This window comes from Tenrec ecaudatus, chromosome 6, assembly GCF_050624435.1.
Source record: "Tenrec ecaudatus isolate mTenEca1 chromosome 6, mTenEca1.hap1, whole genome shotgun sequence".
NCBI lineage: Eukaryota > Metazoa > Chordata > Mammalia > Afrosoricida > Tenrecidae > Tenrec > Tenrec ecaudatus.
The window spans coordinates 104,392,455-104,414,771 of record NC_134535.1 but is presented as its reverse complement, the minus strand read 5'-3'; the positions used below and the strand labels follow the sequence as shown (position 1 = coordinate 104,414,771).

General features: G+C 42.9%; 1 protein-coding gene across 1 annotated transcript in view; it reads right to left on the bottom strand.

The window, feature by feature from the left end:
* Window positions 1-22,317, bottom strand: part of ITPR2 (inositol 1,4,5-trisphosphate receptor type 2) — a 590,339-nt gene that overhangs the window by 505,439 nt on the left and 62,583 nt on the right. Inside the window, exon 2 of the mRNA XM_075551968.1 lies at window positions 20,557-20,627. Coding sequence (XP_075408083.1) covers window positions 20,557-20,627 — 71 coding nt within the window. The remainder of the gene's footprint in view (window positions 1-20,556; window positions 20,628-22,317) is intronic.

Sequence of the window (22,317 nt, the reverse complement as noted above, 5' to 3'; positions counted from 1 at the left end):
AAGAAGACTAAAAAAATCAATGCATTTGAAGTATGGTGTTGGCAAAGAAAACTGAAAGTACCATGGACTGCCAAAACAAACAAACAACAAACAGATCTGCCTTGGAGGCAGTCCAGCCAAAATGCACCTTAGCGGTAAGGATGGCTAGATTTCATCTCACATACTTAGGGTCTGTTATCAGGAGAGACTTGTCTCTGGGAAGGACATCATGCTTAGTGAAGTGGAGGACAGTGAAAGAGGAAAACCCTTGACAAGATGGATTCACACAGTGGCTGCAACAATGGGCTCAACATAGGACCATTGTGAGCAAGGTGCAGGGCCAAGCAGCGTTTGGGTCTGTTGTGCATAAGGTGACTATAAAGTCGAACCTACTCGAAGGCACCTAACAACAACGAGGTGATATACAGATTTTCATAAGCAAAATAAAACTGGTTAATTTGTTCATGGCGACAAGAGAGTTAAACAAGTAAAACTCACCTACCATAAACCTTAGAAGCACAATCTTATTTCATGCATACTCATACCGATTTAGCTTTTATAATGCGCCTAATGTCTTCTTGCTCAAACACAAGATCAATGGCGGGGTGGTGCAGGGCAGGGCAGTGGTTCATTCTAGGATCCCTATGAGTCTGAACCCACTTGACCGCAACAGACAATAACAATGTCTTCTTGCAAGATCAGAGAGTGGGGAGCGGAGGGACGGCATTGCTGCTCACTACTGTCAAATCCAAATCACAGCAATCTGTAGACCAGGGTAGAACTGTCCCGTACAGTTTCCAAAGCTGCAAATCCATCTCCGGGGCAGACTGCCTCATCTTTCTCCCAGGGAGTGGATGGAGTGGGTGATGGGTTTGAACCACCGACTTTCAGTTATTGGCTGAGCACTTCGTCATTTTATCACCAGGGCTCTTTGTGGGGAAATAGTTTACTTAAAACAGCTACTATACCAAGGGCTCAAATAGAAAGTAAATGTTTAGAAAATACTGATGGCAACATATGTACAAATATGCTCAATACACTTGATGCCTGGATTGTTATAAGAGTTCTGAGAGCTCCCAATAAAATTCTCTTTTATTTAAAAATTAATAAAAGAAATATACCTGCTTTAAAAAAAAAGCTACCAAATAATTCCCTGCAGAGTATTTTGAGTGTGATAGTTCCAGTTCTACAAACAGCCCTTGTGTCTCACCACAATGTGCTCTAGATGCTACGTTATGACAAGAGTTCATATATGTGTGAGGGAACCCCAGAAAAACATAAATATGTTTGTGATGTACATAGCACATGTGATGCATAGCATAAAGATTCTAACTTCTATGATCATTTTAAATGGCAAACATTTGATTAAAACTGGCCAAAATGTACTTTTTATACTATCACATGGATCATTCTTTCCCCTTCTTGTATAAATATCTAAAGACCTCACTCAAAAAAATCAAATTTACTGCCATCAAGTGGAGCCCTGACAGGGTAGTGGATATGCACTGGGTTGCTAACTGCAAGGTGAGCAGTTCAAAACCACCAGCCGCTCAGAGGGAGAAAGATGAGACTGTCTACTTCAGCAGATTTGTTGTCTGGGAAACCCACAGGGGCCATTCTGCCCTGGCCTATAAGGTCACTATGAGTCAGAAGACCTCCCTAGGGGCCTTCTTACAAGGGCACAGAGAGGTCAAGAGCCTTAGTAACTACTATTTATCTTCCATTTTCCTCAAAACCAGCCTTGAGAGTGGTAAAAATATCACAGAAATAGAGGGATCTTATCTCCCACCCCCCCACCCCCGTGAAACTGACAAAGTAGCGCTGTACCAACTGAGCTTCTAACCACCTCAGATTTTTTTTCCAACCTTAGTACTATTTTTGTCTTGAGCTGGACAAATTCACCCCTCCTGCCACTATTTTCAAACTCAATGCGTCCTTCCTATCTCATGATTTCAAACTTAAATTTTAAAACAAGTGTGTTAGTCTGGGTAGAATAGAAAAACAAATTCATAGACTCTCATATGTGTATAAGAAAAAGCTTTATATACAAGAGCAATTGAATATTGAGAAAACATTACGGCCCAGTCCAGATCAAGTCCATAAGTCCGATGTTAGCCCCTAAGTCCAATACCAGTCTAATAAATTCCTCTTCAGACTCACGAGACACATGCAATGATGCCGAATGCAGGAAGATCACAGGCCAGTGGGTGGAAAGTCTTGTGGATGCCGTGGCAGTGTAAGCATCTCAGTACTGGCAGGGGTCTCCAAGTGGCTCCTCCAGCTCCAAGACTCTGGCTGCATCAGTGTAGCTCCATCTGGCTTGTCACGAGAAATGTCTTGCAGGGAGTATGTGTGTGTCCTACCTTCAGAGAGCTATTTATCTCCTTAGTGCCTCCAAATGAAGTCATCAAGCTGCGACCTGATTGACAGGCTAAATTCTACCCCTTCACTCTTAATTCTCAAATTGACAACAGAATATGTAACTATCACACAAGTACATATGTATTTTTAAAACCTATATTTTCCATGTAGATGGCTCTCCGGAGCTCCAAGCCAATATATCCAACAAGGTTGAGATTGACATGTATGGCTCACAAGTACATAAAACCAAGTTCATTATTGTGATAAACGCCAGAGCACCCAGGATTTCCCAGCCCTCTACGCATGCCCCTTTGAAATACAACTTTCCACTTCCCCCATCAATTTGTCTACACTTGCTTGAAAAAGTGCTGAAATATTGGGGTTTGCCCATACTTGTTACTCTGAGCACACTATCCCAATGCAAAGGTATCTGGCATGTGCCCAAGTCAACCCACCAGCAACGTGCCCACAGATATGTGAATGAGACCATCCTAAACCAGCCAGCTGCCAAGCAGTCAGAGATACAAGAACAAATTCAGCAGAGATCAGTCAGCCCAGCTCAGAAAAGAAGAACCAACACTCATACTCATGAGCTAAACCCATGGTTTGATTTTTTTTAAAGCTAGTTTTTTTAATATTTGTTTACATAGAAATAGAGAACTGATACCATTACCTTCCTCCTTAAACTATTTTGCTTATTTTAAACCATAATCTCAGTAAAATGAACTAATCTTTACATCATTTCTTATGACTTTTGCTTCACAATGTTCTTCCATTCTGACTTTCTAAGAGAGAGCTGCCATAATTTCAGGCAAGATTCGGGAGAGGACATGGAACAAGGGGTATGGTTGCTGATGTCAGATGGGTCCTGACTCAGAGTAAAGAACTCCAGAAACATGTCTACTAGTGCTTCACTGACAATGCAAAGGCATTGGGCTGTGTGGACCATAATAAACTGTGGATAACTGAGAAAAATGGGAATTCCAGAATACTGCATTGTGCTCATTCTCAACTTGTAGATGGAGAAAGAGAACATTGTAGAAACAGAAAAAGGGAATACTGCCCGGTGTTTGTCAGGATTGCATCCTCTCACCATACATGTTTAATCCTCATACTGAGCAAATCCGAGAGAACGTGGATTATATGAAGAAAAGTGTGGCATCAGGATTACTGGAGAAAGGCTTCTTAACAACCTGAGGTATGCACATGACACAGCCTTGCTTACTGAAAGTGAGAAGGGACTGAGCACTTGTTGATGAAGAACAAGGATTGTAGCCTTCCATACAGAATACAATTCAATGTCCTGAAGGCCAAAATCCTCACAAGTGGACCAATAAGTGACAACATGATAAATGAAGACAAGGTTGAAGTTTTCAAGGATTTTGTCTTACTTGCATCCACTATCAATTCTCATGGAAGCCTCAATCAAGAGATCATAAGACATATTGCATTAGGCAAATCTGCTGCACAGGATCTCTTGAGAGCATTGAAGAGCAAGGATGTTCCTTTGAGGACTAAGGTGTGCCTGACCCATGCCATGGTGTTCTCCATTGCATCCTATGTGGGTGAGAGTTGGACACTGAATAAGTTGGACCTTAGAAGAATCAGCACACTGAGTTGGGGTGCTGGATAAGAATAATAGAAACACCATGGGCTGTTAAAAGAACAAACTGGTCTGTGTTGGAAGAAGTCAGGCCAGAGTGCTCCTTCCAAGGATGGAAAGACTTCATCGTACATAATTTGGACATATTTTCAGAAGAGACCAGTCCCTAGAGAAAGACATCATGTTTGGTAAAGTGGAGGGGTGAGGAAAAAGAGGAAGGCCTTTGATGAGTTAGACGGGCACAGTGGCTGCGTCAATGGGCTCAGGCATTGAAACAATTGTGAGGATGGAGCAAGATCGTGCAGTGTTTCGATCTTTATGCATAGGGTCACTACGGATTGGAGCTGATTAGATGGCACCTAACAACAACGGCAACACAACATGAATTTCTAATGGGATCTCGTTCAAAGGAGTTGGTAATGGTAGCCAGGTCCCATCTAGTTCTCCAGATCTGATGGTTGTGGAGACAGATCTCTGTGTGGTCTGTTAATCCATTGGACTAATAGTTTCCATACATCAGATTTTCATCATTCTACTTACCTAAAAAAGTTTTCAGAACTTTATCCCCTATATGCTCCACCACACTCATGAATGTAGTTGCAGCAAAGGCAAACATCGATGTGAAAATATCCTCGATCAAGGTATATATACTGTGCTACAATCTGCAAGGTCAGAAGTTCAAGACCACCAGACACTCTGAGCTAAAGATGGGTCTCTCCTAACATGTCCAGAAACTGGTCTCTCCTGACATGTCCAATGTACATGAGATGAAGTCTCATCATCCTCGCCTCCAAGGCACTCTCTGGCTGTACTTCTTCCAAGTCAGATCTGTTTGTTCTTTGGTAGATGAACCACTTAGAATCTTACTGAATATAGAACACACACAAAAACATCACTGTCATCCATCTGATTCCAACTCCTAGCCCCCTACGAGACAGAGCTGAGCTGCTCTGTAAGTTTTCCAAGACTATAATCTTTATGGGAGGAGGCAGCCTCATGCCTCTCCTACAGAGCAGCTAGTGGGCTTGAACCACTACCTTCCACGCTGCAGCCCAATGATTCACTCATTTCACCAGCAGGCCACTTTACTGGAGATATGTTGCTGTTATTGTTGTTGGTAGGTGTTGTCAAGTTGGTGCTGACTCAGAGTGTCCCTATGTGCAACAGAGCAAAGCATCACCCATGCTGCTGCACCATTCTCACCATTGTTCTTCTGTCTGAGCCCTTTGTTTCACCCACTGTCAAGCCAGCTTGTAAAGCAGCAGTTCTCAACCTGTGGGTCACGACCCCTTTGGTAGTGGAATGACCCTTTCACAGGGGTCACCCAATTCATAGCAGTAGCAAAATGACAGTTAGGAAGTAGCACTGAAAATAATTTTATGGTCGGGGGGGTCACCACCACATGAGGAACTGTAGTAAGGGTCGCAGCATCAGGAAGGTGGAGAACCACTAGTGTAGAGGATCTTTCACTTTCTCACTGCCCCTCTACTTGACCAATCATGATGTCCTTCTCCAGGGACTGGCCTCTCCTTATAACATATCCAGAGTACGTGAGACCACGGCTCGCCCTCTTTGCTTCTAAGGGCACTCTGGCTGTGTTTCTTCCACACAGATTTGTTTGTTCTTTGGTATTCCGTACTAATTTCAATATTCTTGGATAGCACAGACATAATTCAAATGCGATTCTTCAATCTTCTTTATTCGATATCCAATTTTCACATGCGTATGAGACATTTAAAAATCTCATGGGTTGGGTCAGATACACCTTAGTCCTCAAAATAATGCCTTTGGTTTTTAGCACTTGGAAGAGGACTGTGCAGCAGATTCAGTGGACGTAACGTGTCACCTGATCTCTCGTGTGCTGCTTCCATGCACATTGACCAGACACAAGCAAGATGAAACCCTTGACAACTTCAGTCTTTTCTCCAAGTGTCATGATGTTACCCGCTGGTTCAGTTGTGAGGACCTTGGTTTTCTTGACACTGAGTTGCGATCTATACTGGAGGCTGCAATCCTTGATCTTCATCAAGGACGAAAATCTATAGAGAAACCTGAATAAACATTAGTTATTTGTAGCAGTAGTGGCAGATTACACCTCTGGTCATTATTATGCCCTACAAAAGACTGAATTGATTGGGGTAATGTCGACTCTTTCATCTCACTATTATACTCAAAAGATCAAACATTTCACTACTGTCTACAGAAGAAAGATAATGGAGCATTGCATACCCAATTATTATCTTAAGAACTACTTAAGGTGCATATTAGGTCTGAGAAACCCAGATTTTCCTGCCTTACAGGTATAAATCATTCAGGTTACAGGTCAAATAGTATCTTAATTAAGCAGTTTTCCTCATCTCTCATTACAAGAAATAAAATCACCCTCCCACAACACCTTCACTGTATCTTTTTAATTTGTTCTTATCACTGACTACATTGTCTTATAATTATTTATGCACATATCTTATCTCCCTCGTTTGACTATAATTTTTTAAGGGTGGCATTCATTTCTAGCTCATTTGAACCAAAGTAATTAGTTCACACACTGTATTGCCTGCAGTAAGAAGTTCATAAATCTCTGCTAAATATATACAAGATCTTGTAATGTTAAAAAAAAAAGCTTCAAACAAGCCTGCCTCACCAACTATTAGCTATATGACTTGAAGCATATCACTTTACTCCTTTAATATGGTTTTCTCATGTGTAAAATGAGGCTGTTAGGAATTAAATGGAGACAATATAGAGAAAGGTCATTGTAAGCACTCAGAATTTTGATATTTAGGACTATTCTATTCTGGGAAAGATTAGTCTTTGTTATTAAAATACTCAGCAAGAATAGATATCTTTATCTGGCACCTATAAGGAATTTACACGCATAACTAACTCCACACACAACACTGAAAAGAAGACTTTTACACATCAGCCTAAAGCTTGAGAAAACTGCCCTATGGACACATGACTAAACCATACCTATCCTAAGTGCTAATTTTCTTCTCATCATTCAATCTTAAAACAAAACTAGCTGTTGAGAGAATTAAACCTCACAATTGAAATAACCAATCAGCCAGAGTTCATGTATTATTCACATTTTAGATACACAATTCATTCTGTGAGTGCTGCCTTAACGAGCAATTCATGTGAGAGGAAAGAACTAGGAGACAAAGGGTATTTACAGGGTCTAAATACAGGTATGTACATATGTAAATATATTTATATATTTAATGGGGAAATAGATCTATGTGCTAATATTTATAGGTTTAGTATTAAGAAGCAGATGGACATTGGACCTCCACTCAAGCACTTACTCAATGCAAGAACATGTTGTTCTATTAAATTGGCATTCCATGATGCACACCTTCCCAACACGATCACTGAAGACAAATGTGTGCATAAGCAAATGTGGTGAAGAAAGCTGATGGTGCCCAGTTATCAAAATATATAGTGTCTGGGATCTTAAAGGCTGGCAGATAAACAAGCAGCCATCTAGCTCAGAAGCATCAAAGCCCACATGGAAGAAGCAAACCAGCCTGTGTGACCACGAGGTGTAGAAGGGACCAGATAGATATCAGGCATCAAAGAACTAAAAATAGTATCAGTGGGCGCCTACCTTCCTAACACGATCACTGAAGACAAACGTGTGCATAAGCAAATGTGGTGAAGAAAGCTGATGGTCCCTGGCTATCAAAAAATATAGCATCTGGGGTCTTGGAGGCTCGAAGATAAACAAGTGGCCATCTAGTTCAGAAGCAACAAAGCCCACATAGAAGAAGCACACCAGCCTGTGTGACCACAAGGTGTTGAAGGGATCAGGTATCAGGCATCAAAGAACAAAAAATCATATCATTATAAATGAGGGTGAATGCAGAGCAGAGACTCAAAACCCATCTGTAGGCAACTGGACACCCCCTTACTGAAGGGTTGTGGGGAGGATATGAGTCAGTCAGGGTGCAGGGTAGCAACGACAAAACAAACAACTTTCCTCTAGTTCTTAAATGCTTCCTCCCCCCACTATCATGATCCCAATTCTACCTTATAAATCTGGCTAGACCAGAGGATGTATATTGGTACAGATAGCAACTGGAAACACAGGGAATCCAGGATGGATGATCTCTTCAGGACTGGTGAGAGTGGCGATACAGGGAGGGTGGAGGGAGGGTGGATTAGAGAGTGGGGCAGGAACCAATTACAAGGATTTACCTATAACCTTCTCCCTGGGAGACGGACAACAGAAAAGTGGGTGATGGGAGACATCGGACAGTGAAAGATATGATGAAATAATAATTTATGAATTATGAAGGGTTCATGAGGGAGGGGGAAGTAGGGAAGGAGGGGGAAAAACAAGGAGCTGATATTAAGGGCTCAAGTAGAAAGCACATGTTTTGAGAATGATGATAACCACAAATGTACAAATGTGCTTGACACAATGTATGTATGTATGTATGGATTGTGATAAGAACTGTATGAGCCCCAGTAAAATGATTTTTTTTAAAAAAAAAGAACAATTCATGTGACTTCCAAAACAGTCCTATTTTCCCACTCGGAACCTCAGAAGCTTTTTCACGAGATCCACTACGGTGTTGTAAAGTACAAACACTTCTACAACCCTGACTGGCTGCAGCAGGAAAAGCAAAGTGGCAGAAGAACTCCTTTCATCCTGTGACCTTTCTCTAAAACCTCACAGGGAAGAATAAACTTATTATCCAATTTAAACTACTCCTTAGAGTTTAATAATGGGGATTCACAGTAGAGGCTTATCAATATGACAAACCACACATGTATAGGATCAACACATTCAACTGAGGAATTTCAAAGGTATTTTAGAATAAACCATGCCATGGCTGGCTTGAAAATCCAACAATTTCCTAAACTACTTTGAGGGTCAAAAAAATTATAAAATAGTAAATAATCCAATCTTTTTTTTCCTTCTCTATAAGGGGGCTTCAAAAAGTTCATTGAAAAATTCCCTTATGTTTTCATCCCAATTTTCCATGAAATTTTAAGCCCTGTACTAGCCGCACTATAAATACCTAAGTTAGACTTAACTTTTGAAACCAATGAGCTTAAATTTGGAGCTACAAAAATTTAGACTGTAAGAAATTAGTAGGTCTACACATTATTTTATCTGAAACAACAAATCAGCTGGCCCTGTGGCATGCTATGGAACATGTACAACATGAAAAGAGTATCTGATGCCAGAAGTGGAATGAATTCAGCACCAATAACAAGCAAAACACTGGGCTTGACCTTGGAAATTCAACAGAGCACAAGACCAATCGAGTGGAGCCCATGTCGTCATGCACTCCTGGCTCTCTCAAACAAAGAAGCCTATGCCCCTTCTGAGCATGCACAGATGGTCTAAAGGCATATTCTCGGCCTTTGTAATGGATGGAATTGATACCCCATTCTGTGTGCCCTGCAGCCCAAGTAATTACAGTGCAATTTCCAACATGCCAGCAGGTTGCCACCTCACCCTCCTCCCTCTCTCTCTGTCTGTATGAGGGCTTTCTCTCTCTGACACCTAGGCAACCTTCTCAGCTGCATGCAGGAGCACCCAGAAGTAGGTTAGGGAAGGGGCGATTAAGCCTCCAGTGGGAACTCTCAATCTGCAGAGCGTGGAAGTTGACCCAGCCTTGCTAGCCTGGGACCAGTAACTGTGAGGCACATTCTGCATGGTTTCTCAGAGGTTGGCTCTTGGACTCGGGTCCCAGTTACCCACTGTGGTCAGTATTAGGACACACTTTACTAACCTTCCTTCCCTTCCACTTCCTCCCTCATGCTTCCTGGAATTACTTCCAGAGTCTGGTTTGCACAAGCAAATACTCCTGCGGCATATGCAACCATGTTGGAACAGCACATGAAACAAGACTATCACAACATAGACCTTTCATCAGGTGGTTTGAGGTTGCCATGTCATGAGACTGGGTCTTGAATAAATCATTTGGATGTGTTAAGGTCCAATAAAAGACTGGCACACTATAACAAAAAGCAAATGCTAAGAAGTGGAAACATAACAGGTTCTCTTGGTTTCAAAGAACCACTTATACAGCACAGGAGGAGGGGAGAGAAGGTTCAGCGATTCCAGTGAAGGAGACGCAGCAGTTTGGGTTGACAAACAGCACCATGTGAGTTGGCAAGCCTGGTCCAGACCCTTGGACTTCAAGTGCAGCATCCGAAAAAGAAGAGGATTATCATCAGTTTACACTCAAATGTTCTTTCAGGACCCCTTTAAAAATTAAACCGTCTAGCAGGAGCCTAAATAGAGAACAAACAAACAAGGCAGAATAATAAAACTTAGAGAAATCACTGAAGAATGTGCAGCTGGCAGCAGGTAAAAGAAGCAACTAGGGCCTTAGAAGAAAATATCATCAGGAATATGATCATTCTAAACAAATACTTAAAGGACCATTGTGTAGAAGAGGGATTAGATGTAAGCGGTGTGACTTTACAAGACCAACAGGTGGAATTTATAGGAGGGCAGACCAATAAGACAGCATGGCTTCGTGGCTAAAAACAAACAGCTCTGGGGTCAAACTTGTTTTGAGTCCCAGTCCCACTGCTCATGAGCGCTGCGACCTTAGACGGTTGCTTAACTTCTTTATCCTTAACTTGCTCCACTGCAAAGCCGGGATAGCAACAATATCTACAACACGGGTTACTGTGCAGACCAATAAGCATGGGAAGCCCAAGTACACTGTAAACTAAAAAGAAGGGGAAATAAAGTCAAGGCCATCAAGTGGATTAGTTGATTCCAGCTCATGGCATCCCCCTCTAAGCAAGGAGAACTGCCCCCTGGGGTTCGGGGCTAAAGATCATTCCAGACGCGGATTGTCGCACTTTCTCCCGTGGGAGGCTGGTGGGTGGAACAGTCGAGCTTGGGTTATCAACTGAGCACTTTCACTACTGTGCCCGGGTCCCTGGAAGCACAATGGAGTTTAAATTAAATGCTCAATAAAGGTTGGCTGGTTTCAAATCTGCAACAGTTTAAATCTTCATCAAAAACAAAACCTTACCCAGATACTAACTCTGAGAAAATTCTATACAGCAATTGTTAAGCTGGTGGAGGAGGTGTTATGGAAGACTGACACATTCAACTACATAAAAGGTCAAAACTACTACCCAACAAAACACTCTCCATTTCAACGAATCCTTTTTTTCTCTATGTGCCTGAGCATGTACCATGCAGGTTGGTGAGATCCAACCTTGTCTGAAATGCCTGAAGAGAAGGAACTGAGGTGAATGATCTTGTCACTCTTTCCCCAAGTCCCAGCTCTTCAGTGTCTGCTGCGCCATCTCACTGCACTATGTGCCACTTTCTGAAGCGCTCTGATCCGTTCCTTCAGAACAGCCTGTCACTTGCCAGAAGTGGCCACTTGGTGGTCTCGGGAGATTATGAAATTGTTGGTGCCGAACAATTATAGACCCTGGAGTGGAAAATCTTCGGGATGAAGTGGTCCAAACTTAGAAAGTATCTAAGCAACCAACACGAGGACCCATTTTCTATTCCTACGACTCCCCGGGAAGGTTGCTCCCTAGTTCTCCATGACATCTGGATTGCATCACCCTGAGAGGGAAAGAAGAACCTGGAGACTCTCCTGCTTTCATTTAAGGCAGCTTCTGCTCCTAAAAGAAAATACCCCTGTAAAAATACACCCTATACATAGATGTTTTTCATGAACTTTATACTAAGGAAAACATTGTAGACATTAAGGTCATGTCGATGAATAAAGGAACTAGGAAGAAAAGGAATATGAGGTTCACTAAAATAAGTGAGAAAACAGTGCAATTATACATAAGACTGGTTATAAATCATGTGGATATGATACATCCCCTAATGGGATATCATGAGGCGAGCACTGACCCTCCCTCCATGACGTTCTTCTCAGAAACCACAAAAGCACCAGTTGCCAATCACCAGGGTTATCTCCAGAGGCACCTCTGGGTGAGGGTCTAAGTGCCAGCCTCTTGGTTAAGGCTTAACCATTTACACCACCCTGTGGTCCCTTCGGGAGCCCTGTGGTACAGGGGTCACAAGTCTGGCTGCTAGCCCCAAGGTCAGCAGTTTAAAAACCACTTGCCCCTCTCTGAGAAAGAAATATGGGGCTTTCTACTCCCATAAAGAATTACAGGCTCGGAAACTCCAAAAGGCAGTTCTGGCTCTGCATGCATCAGCATCCATTCAATGGCAATGAGGGCAGTTTGGTTTGGAATTCCTTCAAATGTCCTAACTTCTATCTAGTCATCAGGGAAAATATCAGAGAAACCCATACTGAGATACAGAGCACCTGGCTCCTACTCTTCAGAGGTATCAAGATGTTTAAAGGGGGGAGTCGGGGGTAGGCGCGCTCAAGGGAGAGAGTGAGAAACTATAATAGACCAGATAAGATCAAGGAGACAAGATGACAAAATGCATCCCGAATGAAATTCTAGGACAGGATATGGGCATTAATGAAAAAACTGGTGAAATTTGGGCAAAATCTAGACCTTAATCAATGACAGTAGGGAAAATGTCAATTTCTTAGTTTTGATAAATGTATCACAGTTATGTGATCCTATGTTAGTTGTTAAACTAAAGAAGGGAAATTAAGTGAAAGGCATACAGGAACTCTCTTACTGCCTTTACAATTCTTCTATCAAAAAGTAGTCTCAAATGAAAAATCTATCTTTTAAGAATAGATAATATTTGATCATTAGAGGATTTGTAAGCTCACTTAAGATAAAGCCACTAGGTTGCTATTGATATTGTCTGCGTGTTTATCTTCTACTGAAAAATGATGGCCCGCTGGTCTTTAAACAGCCCTTTGGAAGTGTTTATTTATGGAAGCTTGTTCATCTCTGTCCTAACGTGAGACGATGTGATGCAGTCAAAAGAGCATTCCATGATATCACTATTGCTATCTGGGAAAATCATTGTAGCCTTTTTGGAACTTCAGTTCTTCATTCAAAAGGTGGAATTGTTGTACTAGATTTGCTCTTTAAATAAATGCCGCTCTAAAAGTTCTGATTCACGTGATCACATCTTAGAATACACAAGTAAAGGATAATAATACAAATAATATTCACAGTTCACCTGAGTCTGCCAGCTGTCTTGCTGGGGCAAGAGAAACTAAGGAGTAGCTGAACTGTTGAGTTGTTCTTGTTTCTACTTGTTATCACACAAGTAACAGGAAGGAGGGTTGTTCTGGAAACCTGGCAGAGCAACCTGGAAACAAAGGGGTGGTGATTCTGTGAAAGAGCAATGTGCCTTAAAGCCAAGGGAAATAGATTCAGGCAGAGTAGTTTAAAGCAAAGATAAACTATAGGAAAGAATGAATTGATAATGACAAGTCCTACATATGGAAGGATCTCCCTGTGATGAGCAGAGTCCAATGACTCATTGAGTCTAAGACCAGAAGTAGACAACGAGAGCAGACGAGCCTCCTGCATCAGGTTACGGTTATGCACTGCTTACAGCCCAAGTGAAATGGGATGTTAGGGGAGCAACCTATCATAGTCGGGTCCCGCTCTCACTCTCTCTTTAAAGTATCTTGAATAAGCTTCCTAAATAAGTTATTGAAAAAATTTCTCGGCTGTAACTATCAGTGTTCCTCTCACAGGTTCACGAGCACGTGTAGCTTGCTCTTGAGCCTCTCCTGTCACAGCTCAGATCAGGCATCCTGGTTTTGAGGATCATCGCGATTGTTGAGTAAGATCTTGCTAGATCTCCAGCAAAAGCATTCACCTTTGCATTATTTAATAACATTTTGTGTCATTTCTGAACTGAAACCTCTCCTTTCCCTCTTGTTGCTGCTCTCACTCACACTGGTTTTGCCGCTTTCGGGGTCACGATGCACTTCACAGTAATATTTTCAAAAGCAAATTAAACAGAGCAATAATGTTACCACAAGCAAGAGATGCACAATCCATGAGATCGAATGCATGAGAATTAACGCGTACACTGTTGCAGAGTAGACTTGTTAGAAAGCACAATAATACATTATGTACATGAGCCGGTCACATAGCTTTTTATTAAACTATCAAGATGTGGCCTGTGGCACTGCCAGGTAAGTGTTGGCCGGCTAGCCCGTCAGCCATGCCATAGGAGAAAGATGGGTATTTGTGCTCCTATAAGATGCACAGCCCAGGAAACCCTGGATAGGGTTGCCATGAGTGGCAGTCAACTCAGGGGCAGTGTGGCTTGGGTTTTTGGATTTTTGTTGTTTAGCTTTTATCATATATTTAAGGTTTATATATATATATGCTATACAGCAGCTCTGGCGGTATATAAGTGGTTAAAGCACTTGATTGCTAACCAAAAATAGGCAGTTCAAATGCACCTGATGCTCAGAAGGAGAAAGATAGAGTCTTCTGTTTCCAGAAAGGCTTGCAGCCTTGGGAATCCAGTTCTTCTCTGTCCTGTAGGGTCACTACGGGTCAAAAGTGACTTGGGCAGCAATGGGTTTGATTCTGGTTGTCTCGCAGCGCAGTCAGTTTGCATACAAGACATGAGAGTGTTGTATTTAGGAAGGTGTTGCATTTGCTGTGTGCCATTCTTTGCTCAGGATTTCTGAACTCCATTAGATCCTTGAGGGATCAGAGGCGTGTGTGTGTGTGTGTGTGTGTGTGTGTGTGTGTGTGTCCAGACATCATGAAGCACATGGCTCTACAGGAAAAGCCAGACTTCCAAGGGTGGAACAGAGCACCTAACACCATGATTCATACTTTGAAATGGTGCCAACTGGATACTATGAGACCAAGTATTTGTATATAACCACTTAATGGTTGGTTACAGAGCTGTTAGTCCAGAGTACCCTCCATTAAGGTCATCTTGGCTTTTCAAGACAGTTCACTTTCCTGGGAAAGAAGAAAAGATAAAAGATGGCCATAAACTCTAAAGAGCAGTTCTCAACCTGTGGGTTGAGACCCCTTTGGGGGTCGAATGACCCTTTCACAGAGGTTGCCCGATTCATAACAGTATCAAAATGACAGTTATGAAGTAGTAACAAAAATAAGTTTATGAGGAACTGTATGAAAGGGTCACGGCATGAGGAAGGTTGAGAACCACTGCTCTAAAGGGTTATCTGTATAAGACTAATCCCTCCCACTGCCAGGCGGGTTGGGGGTAGAGGGGTTCACTAAGCTTGTGAATGAAGCCTGGGTATCCCTGAGAACCACACTTTATCACATAATCTCAGGGAAATTTGGATCTCTTATCCAAAATCAACAAAGGTCAATTTTGGGGGATGTCTACTAAAAACAGAGCTCGATGCCAAGGATACACAAAAAGACTCACACATAGCCCCGCCCTCAAGGAGTTCAACATGTACAGATGTTGGTTGCTGAGCTTGTCCTTGGGTGTCGTCATGTCGATTCCCAGTCAGAGCAGCTCTACACTAGCAAGTCCATGAGTCTGGCTACCAGGGTTCCAGGCACACGCACAAGGTTTATCCAACAAAATGTCTTTCAGTTTACCACCGAGACCAATGGCTAGTTGTAGACAATCCTCTTAATCAGACGCATGTCTCCTTATCATTACAAAAGCAAAAACAAACTCACTGCCAACCAGTCAAGTTTGACACATGGTGACCCAATAGGACAAGGGGGAATGCCTCTGTGGGTTTCTGAGACTGTAACTCTTCATGGGAGTATAAAGATTCGTCTTGGGGAGAAAAAAAGAAAGCCTCATCTTGCTCCTGCAGAACTGCTGGTGGTTTTGAACAGCTGACCTTGAGGTTTGCAGCCCAATTCGTAACTCACTACAGGGCTCGTAGGCTCATTAGAGGACTTTCGAAACAAAGGTCTAGGCAAAAGAGTGGTTTTCAGGAGTATCTGGGAGGCTAGTTAAATTCAAGACAGAGAAGTCGCCCAGAAATTATGTTGCTATTATTCCTAAAGGATCATCTCCATAGATGGTCTCAGACATAGGTCAATCACAGGAGCATGGTATTAAAAAGTTTCGAGACATTTGAAAGGAGTGTAGGAGAGAAAAAGGCCAGGGAAGTGGCACCGAGGAATTTTTCCCTTCACTACAATCCAGCTGCTCCTGCTTTCCAGGTAGCAAGGGCTGCCTACGAGGACTGCACCGGGAAACCTTACCTGGTGTACACGACAGCCCTGGCTTTAACTTACAGACTTCTTTTTGTTCCTGCAACTCGAAGAACATGTAAAGGAAACACAACTGGGATCCCCTTGAGGATGCTAAACCCGCCATTTTTCCACGGTTTAAGTGGAAGAACACAGCCTTCTTTGGGGAAGGCTTCCCAAACGGAAACGCCCCCGTCAGAGGTAGACAGACCCAGTGGGAAGATATGTCCCCAGAAATGACACCTTCACAGTTGGATAGTTCAGCCTAATACACGGTTTCCATGACTTCACAGTAATGCCTTTGACTTCTCTAAGGCCCGGGTGGAGGCAGGTGTGTTTGCGCCTGCATAGTGCAGATGGTAAGCACTTCTCTGCTAACTGAAATGCTGCCAGCCTGGACCCACCTACACACGGTGACGACAGTAAGGCTGCGGTCACCAGTACAGTCATTCATGGTGCCCCCTCTCCATCCCCCATCCCCGCCCCCATGGGCTTCCTTTTATACAGGCCATATAGAATCCTCGGCTATGCTTATGATCGGTTTGATCATAAAATAATATGTGATAAATATGTTTGTAGAGTTCTTAAATATACTATTTCTTAGATTATAGGAATTCTAGCATCACTGTTTTCTAAAATCCTTCTCCACTGATTTACATTGTTACAATATTATTAGCCGCTAAGCAGAAGCTTTTAGATAATTTTTCTCCTTTTCCTTTAATTAAACTAAATTTGGGTTCCTTTAATCCTCAAAAGAATTATTGATATAGATTCCCAAATACTAATCCCCACCAAATGGTCGCTAAAACTATGGAAATTTGCACAAAATCGGCAACTATCAAAATAAGGGCAGCTCTAACTCGAGCGGCAGACGGTCAGATGAGCAGATTAGCACAGAGCTGTAGCCTTGTAGGTACTGGAGCATGGTGGCTCCAAAACAAAAACCCTGCCTGAGCAGGTGGCTGCTCAATAGTGCGTGTGGGGGTGTCCAAGGCGGCAAGTCTTTCCAGGAGCAGAAAGCCATGGCTTTCTCCCAAGGAGCCGCTGGTAGCTTCAAACTACCATGTGGCATCATGGTGATGCATTGGGCTGCTAACCACAAGATCACCAATTCAAAACTCCAAGAGAAAGACGAGGCTTTCTACTCCCACAAAGAGTTACCGTCTCGGACAGCCTCAGGGACAGTTCGCCTTGTCTTCTGGAGTCGCTGTGAATCAGAATCCACTCACACGATGGTAGTGAATGAGAACTTTGTGGTTAGAATGTCAACACGTGGTCCACTACGCCATCAGGGTCACTGCATCCAATCTCGTCTGACCTTGGAACCAAAGCAGGCTCGGGCCTGTTTCCAACTTCTAAGCTAGTCTTACAAAAATGTTTCGGTTGTAGTGATTAACCATAGGGATATTTTCATAAAAAATAATCACTTTCTGATGAAACACCGCAAAAAATGTTCTAGGCAGTCAGTTTTGTGTCCACTAGTAGGTTCTGAATGCTGCCCCGACCCCACCCGCAAACACACAACATACACACGCATGCCTAGAGACACCGTGCCACTGCCCAGGCACCTCAAAGACAGGCCGAGAGTGGAAATCTGCTAGTCAAAGGTGAGAAGCTGGAAGACTCAATGGAGCAGTTCTCCACAGCAACCAGCACCGTGTGTATCTCAGGTCCCGATGGCTCCTCCTCCATACAAGGGCCCTGGGGAGCCACTTCCCACCAATGCACCTCGTGCACAGTGAAAACCCACCTGTCGATGGGTGCTTACGAGCTGCTACAATGCTGATCGGGCTTCATTAGAGCTTCGAGGCCAGCACAGACTGAGGAGACAGGCCTGGCTGTCTACTACTGAAAACCACCATGATCCAATCTGCAACCGACAATGGGGCTGGCCCAGGATCAGGTAGTGATTTGCTCCGTTGTGCACGAGGTCGCCAGGAGCCAGGGACTGACTCTACAACCACTCACAATAGCACCATTCACACACACATTCTCACAGAAGACTTCACGCCTCACAAAATCTCGGGCCCAGTCCTACTCCAACGGGCCCAAGACAGAAATGCGTGGAGGCTCAAAGTGATTAAGTAACCTATTTACTATGACACAGCCAGAAAAGTGGTCCTGAACCCCATCATTTTTCAGGTTACAACGGCCTTGCCTGTTGGCCTCTATATTTTATCTCTTTGTCTCAATGTTCTACAGGTCAATCACGAGTGTATGGCTATGAAACCGCAGAGCCAGCAGTTTGAAGCCACCAGCTACTCCGAAGGTCAAAGATGAGGTTTTCTGCTCCCTTAAAGCCTTACAGACTTGGAAACCCTCGGGGGCAATTCTAGTCTCCTCTATAGGGTCGCAATGAAATGGAGTGAACTTGAAAGTAATGGGTTGGGTTGGGTTTCAGATTTGAACTCTTTAAGTTTTTAAAAAGTTTTTTTTCTCAAATTGAGGAAAATTCACACCATTCTCTTTATTTGTTGCTTCTCTCCTGTTCTTGTTTAGGTTTCTTTCTAGAATTCTCTTCCAAACTCTCAAGTTCATGGCCACTGAGTCACATTTGACTGATAGCGCCCTTGTAGTGAAGAGTGGAACTGCCCCTTTGGGTCTGAGACCATAAACCTTTCCTGGAACCGAAAACCTCATTGTTCTCCCACGGAGCAGCTAGTGGGTTCAAACTGTTGACCTTGTAGCAGTCTGATTGGATACTGCTAAAGCTTCTCGGTCTTTCCTGCAAACCTCTCGTGACTCATTCACATTTTCCATCTTCACATCTCTTTGTTCTACGGTCTGAGTGAGTCCCTCCTATCTCTTTTCCAGAGAACGAATTCTCTCCTCATCTTTATGTAATATGCCACTTCCTGCTTTTCGAACTACCTGTTCGTTTTCAATGTCGTCTGTTCTTTCATTAAGTCTCCGGGTGGCACTCATGGTTTGTGTTTGTCTGCTAACCTAAAGATTCAAGTCCACCCAAAGGCATTAGAGAACCCTCTACTGTAACGCACAAGGTCGCCATGTGTCAGAGTATACTTAACTTTTACGGGTTTGGGTTTCTTCACTTGCTAGCCTTCCATTAGGATTTTCTACTCTCATATCTTTTAAGTCATCTAACACCTAATTAAAGAGCTTTGGTTGGGTAGTTCAAACCCACCAGGCACTCCTCCGAAGAAAGAGGAGTCCTGGAGAGACAGGTGAGAGGATCTACAAAAATATTTTACAACCCCAGAAACCCAAAGGGGAAGCTCTACTCTGGCCTACAGGGTCGATATGAGTTGGAATTAACTCTGGGGCAGTAAGTTGAGGCCACACAAGTTGTGCATAGTATTGATCGGCTTTTCTTATAAGCTCTTGTTCTTGTTCCTAAGAGCTCGTTTGTCAAAGGTGCTGGCTCTGCCTCACATTCGTCCTCGTGTGAGTGCATCCTGACAGGAGCATGTTCACCATGACAAGACCGCACTTGCCTTGGGGTAGGGCAGTGTCACTACCGGTTGTCTTGGTGGTTCTCAACGAGGGCACAAGAGAGGAGGTACCTTCTGCATCTATTGTATCCCAATGTCTCCCTTGGTAACAAATATGGAGCTCTTACGCAAAGTGGCCAGCCCAACTGAGAGAGTTTCTCATGCGCCTCACTCTCTGTGCAAGATTCTGAGTCTAGGGGAAAGTAAACAAATAGGCTCTTGAACTCGTGGGTTAGTGTACACTCGGGACATGAGAACAGGGTGGGGCAGAGTTTAGTGCTCTCCTTTCCCAGGGCAGCAAGTGACACGTCTCACACATCTTGACTTGGGTGCGTGGCTCTGGAGAATCCCTTCACCTGTCTCTCCGGTCTCCCAAACTTATTAAAGTTGCTTTTCACTATTCATTTGTGAGAATGAATGCTCCCATAGAGTTCCAAATGAATGTTGTTTTAAAAAATATTATTACTGCAAATACATACAAACGATGGCATTGAATTGAATGCATTCTTAATTCCTGGTTTGGGGTTTCTATAATTCTCTACAGAGTCCACTAATCTTCTTTCATAACAATGTCCTTATAATCAATCTCCTACTGTGACAAATTTCCTAGTTAAGGAGATTATCAAGCTACATTGAAAATTATACTTACACTTAGGAAATAATTTAAAAACAACTGTTAGGTATCCCACACCCTCCAAAGCAAGGCTAACACATCACTGTCACTCTCTGAAAATGTCATAAAGAAACATTGTAAGTTACAACTCACACTAAATGTGTGTGTGTGTGTGTGTGTGTGTGTGTGTGTGCTATACAGCTGCATTTAATGTCTGGGAGGGGAACTTTCACAGTTAATTATCAAGCTACTTTTTCTAACAAGTAAACTGTTTTATAGCAAAAAAAAAAAAACCCTTGAAATTATTCCCTCATTGTAAAGCCTTCAATGCATCAAAAAGGAGACATAATGGGGGAAATTTTAGAGATTTTTTAGTGGACATATTCACAATGGAAAATGTCAGATTAAATAAAGTTCTAACATTATTTACTTTAAGACATAAAAGCAATTCCCCTTAACTCACAGAGTCAAACATATGTATTTCTTACCTCTGAACTTCTTGGGAGGGTTGGTCAGGTCCCCTGCCTCTGGGTGTACCACACATCTGTCATCCACCAACCTAGAAGAAAAAGCATATTTACATTGTCAACAGAAATATGTCCACACACACAAGCTAAAATGTGGACATTGTAGAAGTGGTCACAAAATTGTAATAATGTTCTTAACTAAGAAACTTTTTTAAGGATCATGGATTGGTAGAAAGATTTGGTTGTATCCATGCTAACTAGAGCAAGGCTTATGAACTTGAAAAATACAAAGCAAGGTTAAATGGTATAAAATTGCTTGGCTAAATCATGGTATAGATAAAAAACAGAACACTGTAGAACTATATCTAATTCTATCCCCAAAGAAAGGAGCCTTAGGGGCGTGGTTGTTGTGCTAACCACAAGGTCAGCAGTTTGAAACCCCCAGCTGCTCCACAGGGGAAAGCCGATGCTTTTTACTCCCATGAGAACTTCATTCTCAGACCCACGAGGGCAGTTCAACTCTGTCCGATACGGTTGAGGTGAGTCAGTACCACCTTGGTAGCAGTGAGTTTGCTTTTGAGTTTTATCCCAAAATAAAAGCCACTGGCCAAGAAAGCAATTATATTTTGAACATTAGTGTCAACAAATCAATAGGCTCATATATGTTAAAAAAGATCCACATACAAACACCTCTACACATACCAATATAAAGAATACATCGTGCTTGGTTTCACTGATAACACAAGGTAGGAGAGATGAGATCAGGTGTGTGGAGTGCGCAGCAAGTAGGATAGTTCTGACGCCTTCAAACACTCAGACCCTTTTCCAGCCAAGTGACACTGGACCTCCTGCTTCGCCCTTGTACAATATGGACTAATGGGGTTCGTTGCTGTTGAGTTGATTCCAACTGTGCAGAGAGGAACTACTCTAGAGATAGCACACATGCCCGGGGCATCAACAAAATAGAGCACCTGGTAAACAAACCAACGATCCCTAGATGCCAAGCAGACGGGCACAAGAAAAAGTGAGTACAGAGGTCGAAGGGAACGGGCAGTGAACTGCAGGACCCTGATACTGGCTCCGGTCCCTGAGAATGCACCTGCTGGTACCAAAGCACACCCCGGGTTAGGAGGTCACCCGCATACAAGGTTGTTTAGGCTAGAAGGCCCCTACCTCTGCAACACCTTCAGTGGCATCTGCCTCTCGTAGTCCCTCCCCCCTTTGTAACTGAAACTCCTTATCTCAGCAGGCTACCTGGAGGTGTACTATCTCCCTCTAGTAAACAAACGTGGAAATGAGCTTTCAAGCCTATACCTTTTGCGACATTCACCTAATAAGCAACTGGATCCAACACGAGGAGTGACTGCGCAAAGAGAGATGATGTTAACAGTTAATAGGTCTCGACCAATTTTAAGAGAATGTCTTGTACATCCATGTCTGCTCACCCAGTGACTCTAGCCAGTCGGCCGGCAGTGCTTTTTGCTCTGATACAAGCACAAGGGTATACAAACAAAGGTACACAGCTCTTGTGTGCATCTTAGTAAGTGTGTTAGTCGGGGTACTTTAGAGAAACAAATCCACAGAAACTCGTGTGTAAAAGAGAGTTTTATATAAAGGTTAAGTGCGCATCAAAAATAACCATCCCAACCCAGTGCTGCCCAAGACCACAAGTCCAACATTAACCCATATGTTCAACACCAATCCACAAAGTCCTCCTCCATCTCACAAAGCAGACGCAATGACACCAACTGCAGGAGGAAAGCCAAGTCAGTGAATGTGTAA